Source organism: Pleurodeles waltl, chromosome 1_1 (genome assembly GCF_031143425.1).
Source record: "Pleurodeles waltl isolate 20211129_DDA chromosome 1_1, aPleWal1.hap1.20221129, whole genome shotgun sequence".
NCBI lineage: Eukaryota > Metazoa > Chordata > Amphibia > Caudata > Salamandridae > Pleurodeles > Pleurodeles waltl.
The window spans coordinates 968,489,238-968,506,932 of NC_090436.1; the positions used below are offsets into that span (position 1 = coordinate 968,489,238).

Below are 17,695 nucleotides of genomic sequence, written 5' to 3' on the forward strand. Positions count from 1 at the left end.
GTTCCAGGTCGTTTGGTTCAAATTCGGTTTTCAGCAAAACACTGAAGAGTAAAAATCACTGCAGAAATTACAGTCACCATGCTGAACTCTAGCAGGCCAAAGGCCCAGCAGGGTGCCAGATCGCTCAAGGAGTTTTAGTATATTCTTCACAAAAGAGGAATTAAAACAAACAAGTAATGGCAAAAGCAATAGGTTTAGGTTTAATGCGGCCAATTCATACAAACACAGGCATTCACAAATACTGTTTACATGCATTTGATACACAAATACTGTTTATCACATTAAAGCTCGCCCCTATTGATTTAGCCAGTGCTAAGAAAAAGTATAAAAATAAACAGATTTCTGTATTGGATGCATATAAGAGATAAATAATTGAATGTGACAAATGGCATGATGATCGAGTGTGTTTTTCAGCTATAAAACAGTCCTCTATGTTTTCCAATAGAGTTACTCCCTGGAAGGATGAATGCTACACCACATAGCCAACGATATGAGATGAGAGAGCAATACTCCTATGGGTGGAGACAAGGTCAGACTCTATGTATATTTTTAAAGAAGTGGTACAAAACGTCATGAAGAGAGCCGCATTGTTAAGCCATTTCTAAAAAAGTGAGGGTTGGAGTGTTTGAATTAATCTCAGTCCCTGGTAATTACTTGAACTTCATGCCAAGCTTGAAAAGAGGTGGGACGAACCAGGATGGTGAGCACCAATTAAAACTAAAGAGCCAGATGAGTAGGGAACTCTTCTCTAGAAGAAAGCTTTGTAATTTTCCTACTCAACTTCACTTGAGAAGAAAGAAATAAGGTGACTCACAATCTCCAAAGTTAAATTCTTTTCAAAGCTTATACGAATCTTGTTGAGAAGTATGTTTCTTTGTTTTTGCCTTGCTGACAAATATTTGAAAGGGCCTGAGTTTTCAAAATGAAGGGTGTGAATAACATGGCCCGTAGGGCTAACTGAAGGATTTTAAAAGTTCAAATTAATTCTCATTTTTATTTTACTCCAGAACAGATGCTGTAGGGCTTGTGCATGTATTAAGGTAGGCATTGTACTAGATTTGCAAACACTTTGTTTGGAAACAATCCAATACAACCAAGTCGCTGAAAGGACAATCTGGAAACCCTATCTCACAGTGAGATAAGAAAAAAGACGCAGTGGGAATGTTAGCTGATATGCATAAACTCAAATATTTAAACTAAAGCAAGTAAACCGGTGTACAATTGAGACTGTTTTTTTGTTACAAGTGATGACGCAAACATTTCTTTGTCTTTTTTAGTTTAGTGTCCATTATGTTTTAGGTAGGTAAAGACTTGGGGCATTATTGATTGTCACCCAAGGACTAGCCTGCGATAATATAAACATTGACTTGTCAGCTTCCATGCACGGAATGGTAAAGTTCTTAAACTAGGGTAGCCAGGGTCACAACAAAAAGTATCAGGCAAACGTGAAAAGAACAAATACAATGGAATCAGCATAAAGGATAACGTCTGTCTTATTCAGTACCCTGTTCGTAATATATTTGACTCTAAGAACAAGAATGCAACTCAAAGGTTTCTACAATTATGAGTGAATATAGATGGCTTTCAGTTTTTTTTAAACCTTGAAACACTGCTCAACTTTGCCGAAAGCAGTTTTAAAATTAACAAGGGAAACAGCTCCCACTTGCTGAAAGCGGAGTTTTCAACTCTTTTCCTGCACACTAACACACATGCAGGGAAAGAGATTAAAATATTGCTCCTGCAAGCAGGGAGCTGCTATTTAAAGCTGCTCCCTGCTTGCAGGAGCAATGCTGGCTCCTGCAGAAGTCAGGAGCCGGCTGGGACCACGGGCGCCTTCAGGCTCCCTCCAAGGTCCCCATGTCTTTAAAGTAAGTGTGTTGTGACTGCAACTCCACCTTGTAAACTTACCTGATGAAGACGGTTGAGGAAGAATCACATTGGCAAAGTTACAGACACACAAGGTCACTAAAGACAATTCCTCGATGTCCTTTATGCAACTGTAGTGTAGGAGATGCACTATACATTTACCCCAAGAGGTAGCACTTACGAATTAGCAAGTACAAAGTATTCCAGATGGGTGGACATTTTGCACAAATTGGTGTCTCTTATTGGACAAATAGGCAGGGCAGGATTCAATCCAGCACAATGCTCATTTCACTTGAAATTAAACCTTAACGGGAAGCACAGATATAAAAAAAGCACGTGCCCATGTTTTACGTCCACTTCTGTAAAGTACTAATCACCCTAATTTCTTCTGCGTGGTCAAGGCAACGCAAGTGTTTTTTCTTTGCATTTTCTTCTTGAAAAGTTATCTGTAAACTTCCATGTAGGTGTTTGCATCCTTGCTTTTTTTCAGCACAATATTTCAAGTGGTGACTGTGATAAGTGGATTCTTTCTTGTCAACTGCTGCTGAGAGCCAACCCCCGCAGACCAAGTCCAAAGGCCATGCGCAATGCAGGGTTGGGTGGTTATAAAGAGTTGGCTGCAGGGCCTTGCCATAGGCCAGGCTCCGCGGTCAATCCCCGCCGCGCACAGGGAAAGATATAGGGGTTGGGTAGTTATAGGGGGTTGGTCGCAAGGCCTGGCTGCGCCCTCGCCAAGCACTGCTAATTACCCCACATATTGCAACACTCATGACATCTTTGATAACATCATTAATAATATCAATGTAATATATGCAGTAACATTTTTTAGAAGAAAACTGTGCATGACCGGGCCATGAGTTATAGTTACCTTAAGGGACGAGCTATAGTTTCTGTACATTTAAAATGTGAGCCTAACTATAATCAAATGGTGCCAAAATTATTAGCAAACAAAAAAATGCTCTGTCTATGGAGCTAGGTCCTAACTATAACTACCGACTGGCTATCAAACAGTAACTAATGCATATATATACGTGGTAAGAGAACGCAGGAAGGCTGCAATTTAAAATTAAAGCACAACATAAAATAATAAAGTTACCTGTCTCACTTCCGATCAATGGCTGGTTTGCAAAATGTTCGATGAACTCCTGCAAGGACGAGAACTCATTGAAGCCAAATTTGAAAGAGGACCCCGTCCGTTCGACTTTAAAGTGCTTGACAGAATTTTTTGCTCTAGTAAAACAAAGTTATAAACTGATAAGTACCCAGAATAATTTAACATGCAGTATCTTTATTACGACACCTTAATTTTTATGTAGACAGCATAAGCATCCCCAGTTTTAAAACCTTGGCTTGTTTTGTTTTTTATTACCAAGTGTGACTCAGCTTAGCTCAGTACCAATGTGCATTGTCAATTTACACAAAAGAGTGTATAACAATTAATGTGCTGGCGATAACACTTCCCAAAAAACGATTTAACCTCCCAAAGTTCTATCTATCATTCTTATAATTGCTGTAATGTGACAGAACACCTTACAGATCGCACAGCCTCTCCTGTTCAACAAAGCCTGCTTGTCTCATAAAATTCCCTCCCAGCAAGAGCACCAACATATAAGCAGTCTGTGTTTCAGGGTCAAGGGTGATACTCTCAATTACACCATTAAGAATGAATCCATCTCAGCTTCTTCATTCTACCCAATGTGGTCACCGGTGTTCCAGGCCATGTTGAAGACAGCTATGTTCTATTAAGTCACTTGTTGCACCTACCTTGGATCATGATGGATACTATACGACACACCACTTGCGCCTGTGGAGTGATCATCCAAAACACCGCTCTGATGAGACAGCTTTTAAGCTAGTCTGCCAATCAAAGATCTTTTCCCATAGGAACACAAAGACATTATCAGGAGATTACCTTTATGTTTTGTTGCCGATTTGTCAGCATCTTTCATTTGCCCTTGTAAGCCTACCCTCTCCATATGACGTAAAATCTTTCCAAAATCTTGTTACAATGTCATACAAAGTTTTGACAGTTCTCTGCTTTAGTTCATTCTTTTAGCTACAACCATCCAAAATATCCATGAACACGGTATTCTAAGCCATTTCTTTTAAGTCATAGCCTTAAAGGCCTTAATCTCCGACAAGTCAGCTTTCAACTCTCACCCTCTAGAGGGCGGTTACTCTTACCAGACACCTCCCTGACCCCGGTCTCTGATTTTTCTAAAGTTATTGTCATGAGTTAATCATTCAAATACTATTTCACCCCTGACTGCCTCCACTCTCGTTTGTGTAGTGCCACACTCACAAGTGTGTTCATCAACTGTACATATCTACATAATGATTTACCTGCTTATATGATATTACATTTGTATATTGACATTTTGCCTTGCGAAAGCCCTGTGGGATCTAGCTAAATAAGGCAAAATAATTGTCAATTACAGCTATATACATGAAACTATACACCTCAAGAAATATGTGATGATTAAAATGTTGCTATTTAAAACTAATTTGATCATTATTACTCCGTAGTAATAAACAAGTCTTTTGTTTGTGAGTTATTCCAAGCTCTCGTATCTGAATACGATGATGTCTGAACTCTAAACTGATTACTTAACTGAGTCTTCCCCTGGAAATACAGATCATCCCAGAATAGAGCATGCGGAGACTGGCTATAATACAATACCGCTACCTAAGTAGGCATTATTTGGAATATCTCCACAGTCTTTTGTATTGCCTGGAAGTGTTAGAGGTTTAAGGAAGCATATCCCACCATGGGAGGAGCCCTCATACACACCACTTTAGTTGACAGAAGTTACTTTGGACAGTGCTGCTCCACCACTTTTGTAAGCTAAGAGAATAGTTTAGAGATGCCTGGGTGACATTTTATTAATTTCACATTTAGTCTGTTTGGCATCACTTCCTGTAATGTAATAAAGCATGTTTATTAACTTGCACTGCTAGGAATTATCACACCTTGAGAGCTCTGCAGTAAGTATAAAAAAGTGCAGAACATATATACACACTGCAGTGAAATGCATAGTATGCCATCTAGGGCAAGCTCGGTGTGGCTATTCATTGATTTAAGTAATGCATATTAAAAGGGGTAACACAAGATTACTTTAGCCGAGATTAGAGTGGTACTGGACCGGCGAAGGAGTTTAGTCCTGTGGTTCCACAAGACGCTAAAATAATTCATACATAGCATTACTTAAAGAATAGTTGCAGTCCCTCTAAAACTGTATAATTGCAGATCGCTTCTTACACACTAATCACCTGGAGAACAAAAAACAAGCTGTCATCAAGCGCCGCACTAGAGCTTAGGTGTATAGGGAGCAGCAAGCGGGGATACTAGAAGGAACTGACACATCCTGGTCATATTGGAAAGGATAGCTAGCGGAAGACAAAATACCAGGTCCATCAGCTGTATTGGCATTGTGCATCACAGAACACAATAAACAAAAGGTTACTGTCAGTGCGGAAATCTCTCTCAAATTCTAACTCATTGGACGCGCCAATATCTAGGACCTGGAGCAGAGTAGTCCCGATACAAACGTTGGTGCTCCCCGACTGGAACCGGCTCTTTTAATCATGAAAGCTCACGCAGTGATGCTGAAACATTAGCATAAGAATGACAACAATTCTGCTTTCAATGTTTTAAATAGGAATTAATAGACAAATACAAAAAAAAGTGCCATTAGTAAATTTAGCAGCAAAGCACATGAGTCATAAATGCAAAGAACTCACTACAGTTCTAAATGAAATCCGTCATAGATTTGCCTTTCAAGACGGGGAATCGAGGGGCCTCTCTCGCTAACAGTATCTATTCTCTGAGTTAGGGCTTTGGACAAAGAAGTTCATACATTCTGCAAGAATACATGATTCTGAGGGTTTGGACCCACAGGAAACATTTAAGAAAAAACAATCTACTACAGAATACATTCAAAGATTTTCGCAACATAGTGGTACATTGAGATTCAACCATTCTCACAATCTTAGCTGTACAGTTAAGTTGATACATTGTTAACATTGCTGAGTCAGTAGGGACCGTCCATCATTCAGCACAACGAGGAAAATTCTCTGAAAACACTGTTTGCTTAGTCAAGTGTACACTGGCCCAGTTTTATTTGGCCGAGTTTTATTTAGAACTGAAATCAACGACTGCCATCACGTGATACATTGTGAAAAGCAAGACAGAGGGTAGTGTAAATACAAGCTAGTGTTAGCACAAGCTCAAATCATGATGCTCTTTTCACTTACAAAAAAATCAACTCTCACATTAGTAAGTAGGATAAACATGGTAAATAGCTGTTTGTAGAGGCCACACTGACCAAGAGTTTATTGACAAGGATAGGGGGATGCAGCTTTGTTAGAATCAACATAAATAGCCATTTCCTTTGTCTGTTACTGTCAGTGCCAATGCTAGCAGGGGCAATGGTTGGTGTAAGGTGGGTGGACTCCTGACGCAGCCCTAGCCCTTATTCATTTACAAATTAAGCACCGAGTAGAGGCCCTGAGGAGAGAGTTTCTGGGAATGTTCCAATAAGTAATTCACAGTCTCTGCACTCTGCATCAACTCAAAAAATGAGAAAAAAACGACAATAGACTGTCCTCCAACTTGTGAATAGAGTGAGATTTATACACCGATTTGAAGCCTAAATTCTCAACTTCTCTGACTGAAATGAGGCACACTGCCTGCCGAATGATAAAAGGCTGGACCCCAGAGGTCCGCTCTGCCACCCACTATGCACTCTACGTTCTCGGAAATAAGATTGAGCCAATGGCTGTCCAGGTTTTCCTCGTGCACAGTTGGAGTTTGAGTGATGAAACCCAGATCCCCTCCAACTCCAAGAAGATTTGGGCCGCATAAGAATCGATGTGCAATGTATACACTTAAATACTGTATTATGACAATGCTTTATGAATGCTACCTGCTAAGGTTTTCACTCTGGTTTTCATATACATCTAGGTACCTAAAGTTACCAAATATGTCATAAAAAATAAACGATATGTCATTAAGCATGGCAGAAAGAGTGATTCGAACTATTGAGTATCAACAGCAACTAATCAGCTTGTAGGCTCATTTGCATTAGGACACGGGATCCGTTCCCAGTTAGATCTTGTTGTCATTTGCCTGTATAACTGACCGGCCTTTGCTGCTACCTATGACCAAATGTATGAGTGTGTGACGTCACTGCTGGCTCCAGGTACCTTTCTAGTCCTTCTTCTATTCTTGTGTTTTGAGTGCCACTCTACACTTGTTTGTTCTTTTATGGCTGCTGTGGAAAGTAAGGGAAGAATGATTTGCTCCAACGTTTTCATACCTGACAGAGAGAGAGTAGGAGCCAGGTTCTTCATTACTTTTTCTTAGAAGATAGCTTCCGTCGAGTCCATTAGACAGGAGGAGAGCCTCAGCTGCATGACGGGAAAGGTTAGCATGATACCACCTATTAGGAAAGCAACATAAACAGTGCAATTATGAATATGGATGTTCAAATACAGAAGTGGCTCATTATATGTTCCCCATGATGACGAGTCAAATCATGTACTGTTTTAACACAACATGTTTCCTTTTGCCACAATATTTGGAACATAGAGAGAGCAGTCATCTAACACAATGGTTTAGAGGACAGAAATGGAATCTTGAATAGTAATAAAGAACATGAGGTTTGGAAGGCTGGCAGGCTGTATTGTCAGTGTCCTCCATGGTGTTATATTGAGAGGACCTCTTCCTGTTTGTGGCAATCAGGCGTGTTCCACACTAGTTGGACTTGGAGTGCTTTCTTCTTATTGGAAAAAAAGGACTGGTGATAAGCCTTTGCCATCTCTGTGCATGTTTACGTGCTGTGGTCTGATGTATCTGCCAAATGGAGTACTACAGGAGAAGAGCAGTGCAAGCCTTCTTCTGGGCCTATGAAATGTACTAGACATGCTTCTGCGAGTGATGCACTCTGTGTCCACTGAATTTTGTCTGAGAACTGCCAGTAATATTTGCACTACCCGAGGTTTCCCTAGGCCCATGCCTAATTTTAATTACACTGGTGTAATAAGAATTATTTTGGTAATTCGGTGTGTTACTATTAGACCAATTATAATGCAATTAAACCTACTTATGTGATTCAGAGTTTGGGGAAAACAATCCTACTGCGAGGACAGATTTAGCAACCACGAGTAGGCACCTGCTATTTGTGTTCCGCTGCACTTAGCAATATTTCTTATCGCAAAATGCATCTTCACATCCATTTTGGATGCAAGTGTGCATTTTGCACTAAGAAAATAGCGCTAGGTGCCAGGATTAAGTTCGGGGGAAACATCTACCCAACAGCACATTTCACGCTATTTCTTAGTACAAAATGCCTTCTCACTGCTATTTTGTACACGAGGTGGTCACTTTCCAATAGGAAAATAACACTAAATGCTAGGAGTAAGTTGGGTGAGACTCTGCACTTGCTAAATGTGCTTTCGGGATCAAGCAGCATTTCACGCTTGCTCTTCTTGTCCTGATGCATTTAGCAGTATTCCTTAGTGCAAAAAGCACTCTTGTGCCGCACACAAGGGGGCTTATTTTGCATTAAGAAATAGCTCTAAACGCAGAATTACTCTTGTTGCGCACTTAGGCATGGTCTTGCAGAACGTTTATGTAATTCCAAGTGATTATTCTACACAGAATTACTTGAGTTACTCTCACCTCTAGTTTAGATTAACTTTTCGAATATAAAATAGGGGTGCTTGCTCCTTGTTCACATCCTGCTATGCACTTACACTGGCCCTTGAGAGGAGTACATTTAATTTCCACCGTGGGAGACCACTAAACGATTGCTGACAAAGACCTATAAACCCACAAGGGTTTTGGGGGTTCACCAAATTTAACACCTGGTCTCACCTAGTAATACCCCCAAACCCATCCCTTTCACTAAGATTGCAAATGTGGAAGTTCCACCATACTGGCCAAGCTTCCGTACTCAGAATGCACTTTGCACATGGAATAGTAAACCAGCTCCATCAGCCTGTGCCTCAGGATTAGAAGAATAGGAGACTAAAGTGAATATTAGAGGCACCTAAAAAATGATAGAAAACTGTTAATATTATGCTTAGTCATATGCCATTTCCATTTAAAAAAAAGTCTACTGCAGGTCCCTTTGGAATTCCAGGACCCGTAAAGGCAGCTGGTAGATGGCCCACGCTTTTACGTGATCAAGGAACTCCTAAATGGTGTGCAGTAGCATTACCATGTGTGTACATCATTCCAGATCATGCGTACAACACTACTGTATAGACACAGCCTTATCAGAACTCCAGAAATGTGGTTTGTATGATGCTCCAAGATAGTAGAGAGACTGTGTGCATGTCAAATAGTCAAGTGAATTTGGGTTACATACAGTAATAAAGTCATAAAATTTAAAAATCACAGTCGCTTGAGAATGCAGGCCCCAAAGGATTACCAAGGCATTTTGGCCTCATTACAGTTCAGTTCTGTGAACCCCTGTGAATATCGTTCCCACAGATCTTTCTGCATCATAATACATTCCAATGGGGATGACTTCAATATGAGTCAGAGATTTTAATTTGAAATACTTGGTGGCTAGTTCTCTTTTTACTGTAGGACAACATTAATCTTTGTCACTGAAAATGTGATGACCATTATAATTACTTTTAGTTTTAGTTTGTGGGCATAGACATACTCACACTTGCTATGATGCTTGATCTGTGGCACTCTAATGGACAACCAACAGCACTTCCTAATAAGAGTGGGTAGAACTAAATCCCCAGGTCAAGGACAATGCTGAAGGATCATCTCTTCAATAAAGAACAAGATGATGGACGGAATGTTTGTATTAATCTCAGCCACTGGCAATTACTCGGCAGCATTCCAATCCACCGTTTTTCACTCATCATACCAGTCTGGACAGAAGCCTACTCTATGTAAATCAGGTCTGACCCTGCTCTTCATGAGAAGAGTCCATCCCATACTGCCAGCAGAGACCCCCTACAGAGGAAACCACAATCGATCCCCTACTGGTTTCACCCTAGTTAGTCCTCGTCTTACAGCACAGTAAACACAGGACTGACATCTTGAGATTCCCGTCGCACTGCAGATGTCAACTGCAACCAACAACAAGATGATGAGCTTTTATCAAGTAGCATGGTGTGGATATTCTTTAAGTCTCTAAAGAGGAAGTTTTTAAAAGCCCTATATACTCTGGAATACTATAAGACACAATTGATCCAATAGCATCTGATTCCATCTAGACTGGTAAACGGTCACCGTATCGCACTAGATCATGTGTTGTGGTTTCTCCTTAACATGCTAGAGCTTGCTGATTGAGGAGACATCCAAGTATAAGCTTGCACAATAATACAATTTTCTGGAATTTAACAGGCCAGTTAAACCACAGCTATTTGGTGACCCACTAATATCTCCTCTTTAGTAGGAAGTTCTTATCTTTGTTTATTTATAACGTTTACAGGTGAGGTTATCTGCAAATATCATCAAGTCAAACCTAATCTAAAATACGTCAGCACAAGATTGGTTTCTTCAGTTGAAAGGAACTGATTCTCAAAAACATATTATGCTTCAGACACTAATTTCATATATTTCTTCATTTTTGAGAATTCATAAAATTCTGTAGGAGTATGCAGGAAAATCTTAAAAATCGTGCAGTTACAGTCTTGGACCTGCTTTCTCGTATAGTATGCTTGCCAGTTAAAATTTCAGAGGTTTAGAGTTAAGGGGGATCCTTAATTTGTACAATTTTGTTGTTCTTTTCTCTCCACATGAAAACAATGGGGCATATTTAAGGAAAGTGGCACTGCACCCAGTCCAGCGCCACTTTCCTTTCGCCCCTTAGCGCCCCCCTGCCACCACCATGTGTGCACCGTATCTAAGATACGGCGCACCATGGCGCAGGGTAGGGGGCAATAGCATAATTTTTATTGATGCTATTGAAGTACTCTACAGGAGTAGCGCCAAAATATTGGCGCTACTCCTGCAGCGTACATAGGAGCCCACTATGAATAATGGAAGTCCCCTTTTAACGCCTGCTCTGTGCAGGCGTTAAAAGTGCAGCAAACAAATAGCACAAGGAAATCTCTGAGATTTCCTTGTGCCATTTGTTTCGCCCATCCCCCAAACGGGGGAATGCCCCTTTGCATACATTATGCCTGGCGCAGGCATAATGTAGCGCAAGGGTTACAAAGTGACGCAATGCATGCATTGCACCACTTTGTAAATACGGCACGAGGATTTTGGCCTTGTTGGGCCACATTAGCGTCAAAATCAATGACACTAATGTGGCACAAGGTGGCACTAGGGGCTTATAAATATGGCCTATGTTTCTTTGTGGAGTCGTTTCTTCGCTTACACCTTCAGAAATATGAGCATGTGGGGATGGGGCACTATTTCACCCTGGATGCATACTTATTGCAACCTTCTTTGACGTTACGTAGAGAGATGCATTCAGAGAGGTATGCCACATTTAACCAGGTCCAAAAATGTGATACCAGGTCCAAAAATGTGGTGTTGTCCTCTCTGACACCCACTCACTTCGTGATGTGCAACCACTCAGTACTGAGACGAATAAAAACAAACTGAGTGGATTGCAGATCGTTTGTGGAATTATTTCATTTATTCCATTGATTTTAAAAGGTTCCAAACCAGATTAGAAAACTTAATACTTTATGTATTTCCTGTTTTTGTTCTTTCAGACAATTTATTGCACTCTTGGATGGACTACTGCTCTCCTGCCTTTCAACTTTGCTAACATTCAAGGTTACGAGTATCACACTTTGGAGTCTTTTTTCGTCATGTGGACTTGTCTAAGTAATCATGGTTCTTGACCAGGCAGTCGATCAGAACTATAGAGTCATTAAAAATGAAGGAAGCGGACAGCCGGCACGCAGAACCTTCCGTCAGCTAAACTCTGGGCCGCAGTAAAGGCCAGCCAGCCAGAAGCACACTGTAATTAAAAGGGAGTGCCACAGACTAGCAGCACCAGAACTCACAACGCATGGAAGGAAACAGCACTGATGGCAAAATTCTCAGCTTCCACTTTATTGATAATGTATGAGTAAAGAAAACATTACAAACAACAACAATGAAAAAAGCTCTGTAGCATAAGCCTGTTTTTCCCTTACTCTCAAATTGGGGATTCCCTAGCAAAGGATTGGCTTCACATTTGTTGGCATGCCAAGTCTAAAAATAAAAGTCCTCGCAGGACACCTAATGCTACCAAGAATTACATACCAACCAGATCCTAATGGGATGCTGCTAAGTCCCAGTGGGATGAGTGGCAAGTGTGTCTGGTAAACAGACTTTCAAATGGCAGAATGATGACCAGGCGAGTATTTAGATGAAAAATAGGAGAACTCAAAGCCCTACCAGAAGACACTTTTCACTCATTTATTAGTGCTTTGCGTTTCTGCTACTATCTAGTATTGACAAGGCAAATAGTGTTAGCTTTTGGGCAGTGGAACGGTTTCTCAAGCTTCACTAACAAAGAGAACGGGTGTTGTATGGGAAGCACCAAAAGTGGTATGGAATAGGCGGCAGTTTTCTAATTCAGCCATGTCAACTCACACGGTGTCACCGCGTCATAACATATCAGCTCCCTTCACACGGTCGCCGCGTAAAGAGCTGAAGTCATACAGTGAGCACAGGGTGAGCTAGAAACCACTACATAAAGTTGATTTTCTGCATATGCGTGCAGGTGCTCTAGTGTGCTAATTCATTGTACATTTTGCAGCTTCCACACGATGATTCTTCAAAAGTTTTAGGCTTGCACTTTTAGGCCTATGAAGCACTATATAAAAAAGTTATTATTTATAGTGCTGAAGTAAGATAGCAATGAGTAAGTGGCGTGGGTGGGCCCTAGAGGTAATCGGGTTGACCAAAAGAAGGGATTGTACACATTTTCTAATTTTAAAAACCATGATCAAGCATCCTTAGTTAAACATGAAGGGGCTGGGAAAGCAATTCCTTTTCAGCTAGCTCTTCCAATCCCTCCTCACTTAAAACCTGAACAGCCAAACAATGTTATAATTACTAATTACTTTCCAGGCTTTTAAAAAGTTGTTTAACGAATACAATGATAGGGGCATGTTTACTTCTGGCTCCAATCCTTCTTTTTTTAAAGTCTTACTGACATACATATATAAATACATTTCTAGGAACAATGCTTAGAACATAAGGTTTCATTTACAGGAAACTGATGCACCGGCCAATGCCTCAGATTTCTTGTGCTGTCAAACGACTCCCTAATGATGCCTTGGATCCACTGTCTTTACTATGCAGACCTCCATGGCACACATTTACACATCTGAGGCGCTAAAGAGATAAAATGCTAGACCAGGGTACAAAAAATGATGCTATTCCAGCAATGTGAGGAAGGCCCCCATAGACAAAAGCCCTGAGCAGGCATTAAAATGTTGAAGCAGTGAAGTTCCAGAATGACGCAGTGAAATGAAAATTTCCCTGCGTCAGTTCTGCATGGCTTTTTGCCTCGGAACGCCTACCTGGCATACATTAGACCTGGCGCTAAGTCAAAAACAATGATGCAACAGTAGCACACTGGCCTTGTAAATGAGGCGTATAGTGTTTATTTCATGTGTTTCTTTCACCCTTCCACACACTGCAAAATATAGGTTCTTGGGAGGTCCATGTTTATTTGGCCAGCCCGATTTCTGGTTTTGTAAATTTGGTCATCCTACTTGCAAGTCAATTCCACTCTATTCTATTATTTTTATGGGCAGGGCAGGGCTGACATGCAAGGAGCTATGCAGGACCTGGAGAAAAAAAAAAAACTGATATTTTTTATCTTTTCTTTCTGTGGCCTCAGACCAGAAGGACAGCTCAGTGTGAATCATTGTATGCCTGCACAAACCAAAGGACATAGCAACGGCAGCCCCTTCCCCGAATCTCTCGATTCCACAAACTCAGACCATACCAATTTAATCTTTATGGAAGAATTAGGCAATTGCAAACTTAGAAGTGATCCTTTAACCACCATTTTCTTCTTAATTCAATATACCTGTGCCTTCCTTATCATAGCCACAAGCACTATGCCCTACACATAGTGCTTGCTGGTCCACCAAAGTGAACTGTTACCTTAGGTACAACATTCTGGTTCCAGGCAAGCTTATTCTTCCAGCCCAGCTGGGTGATCCTTCACTTCTGGGGTAACTGTTAGAAATGGGGTCTTTGGTTGGCAGTCAGGTTACCCCCTGTCCAAGAAAGAACCCTCACTCTAGTCAGGGTAAAAGAGAATCACCCCCAGTTAACCCCGCTCACTCACTTGGTAGCTTGGCACAAGCAGTAGGCTTAACTTCAGAGTGCTAGGTGTAAAGTATTTATACCAACACACAGTAACTTAATGAAAGCACTACAAAATGACACAACACAGGTTTAGAAGAGTAGGAAATATTTATCTAAACAAAACAAGACCAAAACTACAAAAATCTACAATATACAAGTCAAGTTATAACTAAAAATGCAAAAAGAGTCTTCATGTAATTTTAAACACACACTAACACTGTTAGCATGAAAATGTACCTTGGGTGCGTCAAAAATAACCCTGCACGGCGAGTGTGCATCAAAAAGGGCTTGCGATGTGTCAATTTCACTCACGAGCGAGACCTTGCATCGTTTCTCCTTTCGTTGGGTTGGGGAGCGTAGTTTCTTCTCTCCACAGGAGAGCGATGCGTCGATCCGGTCAGCACCCTCGGGTCCGGGCAGGCCTTGAGTTGTTTTTACACGCCCAGCGGTACCTGCGTCAGAAATCCAGCCGCACGATGATCCGAAAACCACGCAGCGCGGATTGCGATCTCACTAGCCTCCGTTAGCGATGCTGTGCGTTGTTTCACCAGTCCCGGGTGTCGATCTTCGGGTCGCGCTTCAGGCGAGCGTCGATTTTCAGCCGCGAAGCGTCAATCTTTTCCCTGCACAGCATTCTGTGCGTGGATTTCTTCCTCTTAGGTTGCCAGCTTCTCCTTTCAGGGTCCCAGGAACTGGATGGGCACCACTTGGCAGGGTAGGAGTCTCTCCAGAGACTCCAGGTGCTGGCGGACAGAAGTCTTTGCTGACCCTGAGACTTAAAAAAACAGGAAGCAAGCTCTTAATCAAGCCCTTGGAGATCTTCACAAGATGGAAGGCAAACAAAGTCCAGTCTTTGCCCTCTTACTCTGGCAGAAGCAGCAACTGCAGGATAGCTCCACAAAGCACAGTCACAGGCAGGGCAGCTCTTCTTCCTCAGCTCTTCAGCTCTTCACCAGGCAGAGGTTCCTCTTGGTTTCCAGAAGTGTTCTAAAGTCTGTTGTTTTGGATGCCCTTCTTATACCCATTTTCTCCTTTGAAGTAGGCCTACTTTAAAGCAAAGTCTCTCTTGATTGTGAAATCCTGCCTTGCCCAGGTCAGGCCCCAGACACTCACCAGGGGGTTGGAGACTGCATTGTGTGAGAGCAGGCGCAGCCCTTTCAGGTGTGAGTGATCACTCCTCCCTCCTAGCACAGATGGCTCATCAGGAAATGCAGACTACACCCCCAGCTCCCTTTGTGTCACTGTCTAGTGTGAGGAGCAACCAGCCCAACTTTCAAACAGATCCAGACAGGGAATCCACTATCACGCAGACTCACAGAAATGGTATAAGCAAGAAAATGCTCACTTTCTAAAAGTGGCATTTTCAAACACACAATCTTAAAATCAACTTTACAAAAAGATGTATTTTTAAATTGTGAGCTCAGAGACCCCAAACTCCACATGTCCATCCGCTCCCAAAGGGAATCTACACTTTAATCAGATTTAAAGGTAGCCCCCATGTTAACCTATGAGAGGGACAGGCCTTGCAACAGAGAAAAACGAATTTAGCAATATTTCACTGTCAGGACATATAAAACACATTACTATATATCCTATCTTAACCATACACTGCACCCTTCCCTTGGGGCTACCTAGGGCCTACCTTAGGGGTGCCTTACATGTAAGAAAAGGGAAAGTTTAGGCCTGGTAAGTGGGTACCTTCAACCCAAGGCCAAATTCCTGTAACTAAATTCACAAATGGATCAACACAATATCCTGTTCAACAACCAGGACTTCCCTGCTTTCCTATATCCATTTCATCATCCCTGACCAGCCCGGGCTCTGCTCCAAGGGAAACCCCTCCACTAAAGGCCATGGTCCAGCCATATCCCCCCTTCAGGAATGGGGCACCAAACCAGGGGGCAAACCTGGCCTTCAGACCTACCTTTGCTTCAGGAGGGTGCAGGGCTACCGCCAACCTTTCTCAAGGGTGTCAAAGATATTTTTGCCTCCATATTGTCAGCACCACTCGTTTGAGCAGAGCTCTAGCTACAGGAATTGTACTCATTTTGTTAGGATCGTGATCCAGCCATGTTGCTCCTTCTGCTCATGCTCCCGGTGCTTTGTAACACATCACTCTGCTGCTGTGCTTGCACTACCTGTAGCCCAGACTTCAACCCTGTATAATAACCAATACAAATAGTAGAGAGTGTGCACAGCCTGGGTGGTCGAATTCCAGAGCAACCATCACAGAAGCCCTGAAGTGGAGCACCATTAGTTAATGGAAAGTATCTCTGATGTTAAGGCAGGCAAGAAAATAAACTATCCTGACTACCAAAGTGGAAGTGCCAGTCTGTGAGTGGTCCCTCTCGCCTTCTCATCCATTGGTCACATGCCAAGCAAATTTTACTTTGACTTAAGGCAAACTGGGTAGACATGACAATGATCTTTCCTGAGCTGTGTGTTCAGCACACCACAGTGGGGCCTGGTTCATGGTGAAAGACTGTTTCTTCTACCTGGCTTATTGTTCTTCCTTCCATAGCCTGCAGCCAAAATGAAGTTAAAGAAATCAATTTTCTATATTGTGCACATAAGATACTTGAAGCTTGGATGGGAGTTAATTTATTTTGTAGGCTTGACGGTGCTATCCTACACTGGTTATTGAAAACTAAGGGCCAGATGTGCTAAGCATTTCAACTGTCATAAACGCTCTCATTAGATGTTAACAATTGCTAAAATCCTTTTTCTTATTTACTAATCCCATTTTAGCAGTCAGAAATGGATTTTGATTCAGTATCTGCACGTTCTATGCATCCCTTCCAAATACTGAATCAATACCTAATGTATCAATCTTTTGTGACTGAAATCTGGTGGCAGAACATTGAGATTTTACTGAAACCTCGAAGGAGGTGGAAACTCATTTGCAAAAGAAAAGAGGTTTCCATTCACCTTTGTGAATATAAAACAATGTTTTAAAGGAGGCAATGCCTTCTCTTAAACAAACAAAACAATATGCTTTTCTTTTTAAATGTAGTTTTGTTTCCTTTAAGGGAACAGGGTGCATTTAAAAAAAAGTTTACTTTATTAGAAAGCAATAACACGGGGCGTGGCCGGGCCACGAAAGGGGGCGTGGCCGGGCCACGAAAGAAGATGGCCACCTAAGTCCCGAGCTCCGCGCCGCAGCGGTCCCGAGGAGGCAGCGGGGGCCTGGCAGAGGCCGGAAAATCACCTTAACACACGTCGAAACCCCTCCACAACCGCCGAGCTTTCGACCCGAACCTTAACAACCGGCCACCGAGACCCTGCCGGCCGGCAGCGAGCCTCGGAGAAAAAAACAAAACAAAAATGGCCTACAGAGAGGGCGGTGCCGCGTCTCTCTGACCAGAAAATCGGCTCTCCTAAGGACGGAGGAACCCTGCTCGGGAGACCCCGAGGAGCCGTCCAATGCCCAGGACCTCCGATCTCAAGTGGAGACACGCTCCGGAGCACCAGGGGACCTACGGTGCACAACATTGAGGTAGGCCCAACTGTGGGGGAGGAGCCGCG

The 17,695-nt window shown here is 42.2% G+C and overlaps 1 protein-coding gene across 2 annotated transcripts in view; it reads right to left on the bottom strand.

Annotated features, from left to right (window-relative positions):
* Positions 1-17,695, bottom strand: part of DAPP1 (dual adaptor of phosphotyrosine and 3-phosphoinositides 1) — a 198,299-nt gene that overhangs the window by 67,435 nt on the left and 113,169 nt on the right. Inside the window, exons 2-3 of one of the 2 annotated variants that reach the window (XM_069230233.1) lie at positions 7,185-7,307; positions 2,963-3,096 (exon numbers count right to left, since the gene is read on the bottom strand). In XM_069230233.1, the coding sequence (XP_069086334.1) occupies positions 2,963-3,096; positions 7,185-7,307 (257 nt within the window). The remainder of the gene's footprint in view (positions 1-2,962; positions 3,097-7,184; positions 7,308-17,695) is intronic. The other variant, XM_069230234.1, reaches the window with a different exon arrangement.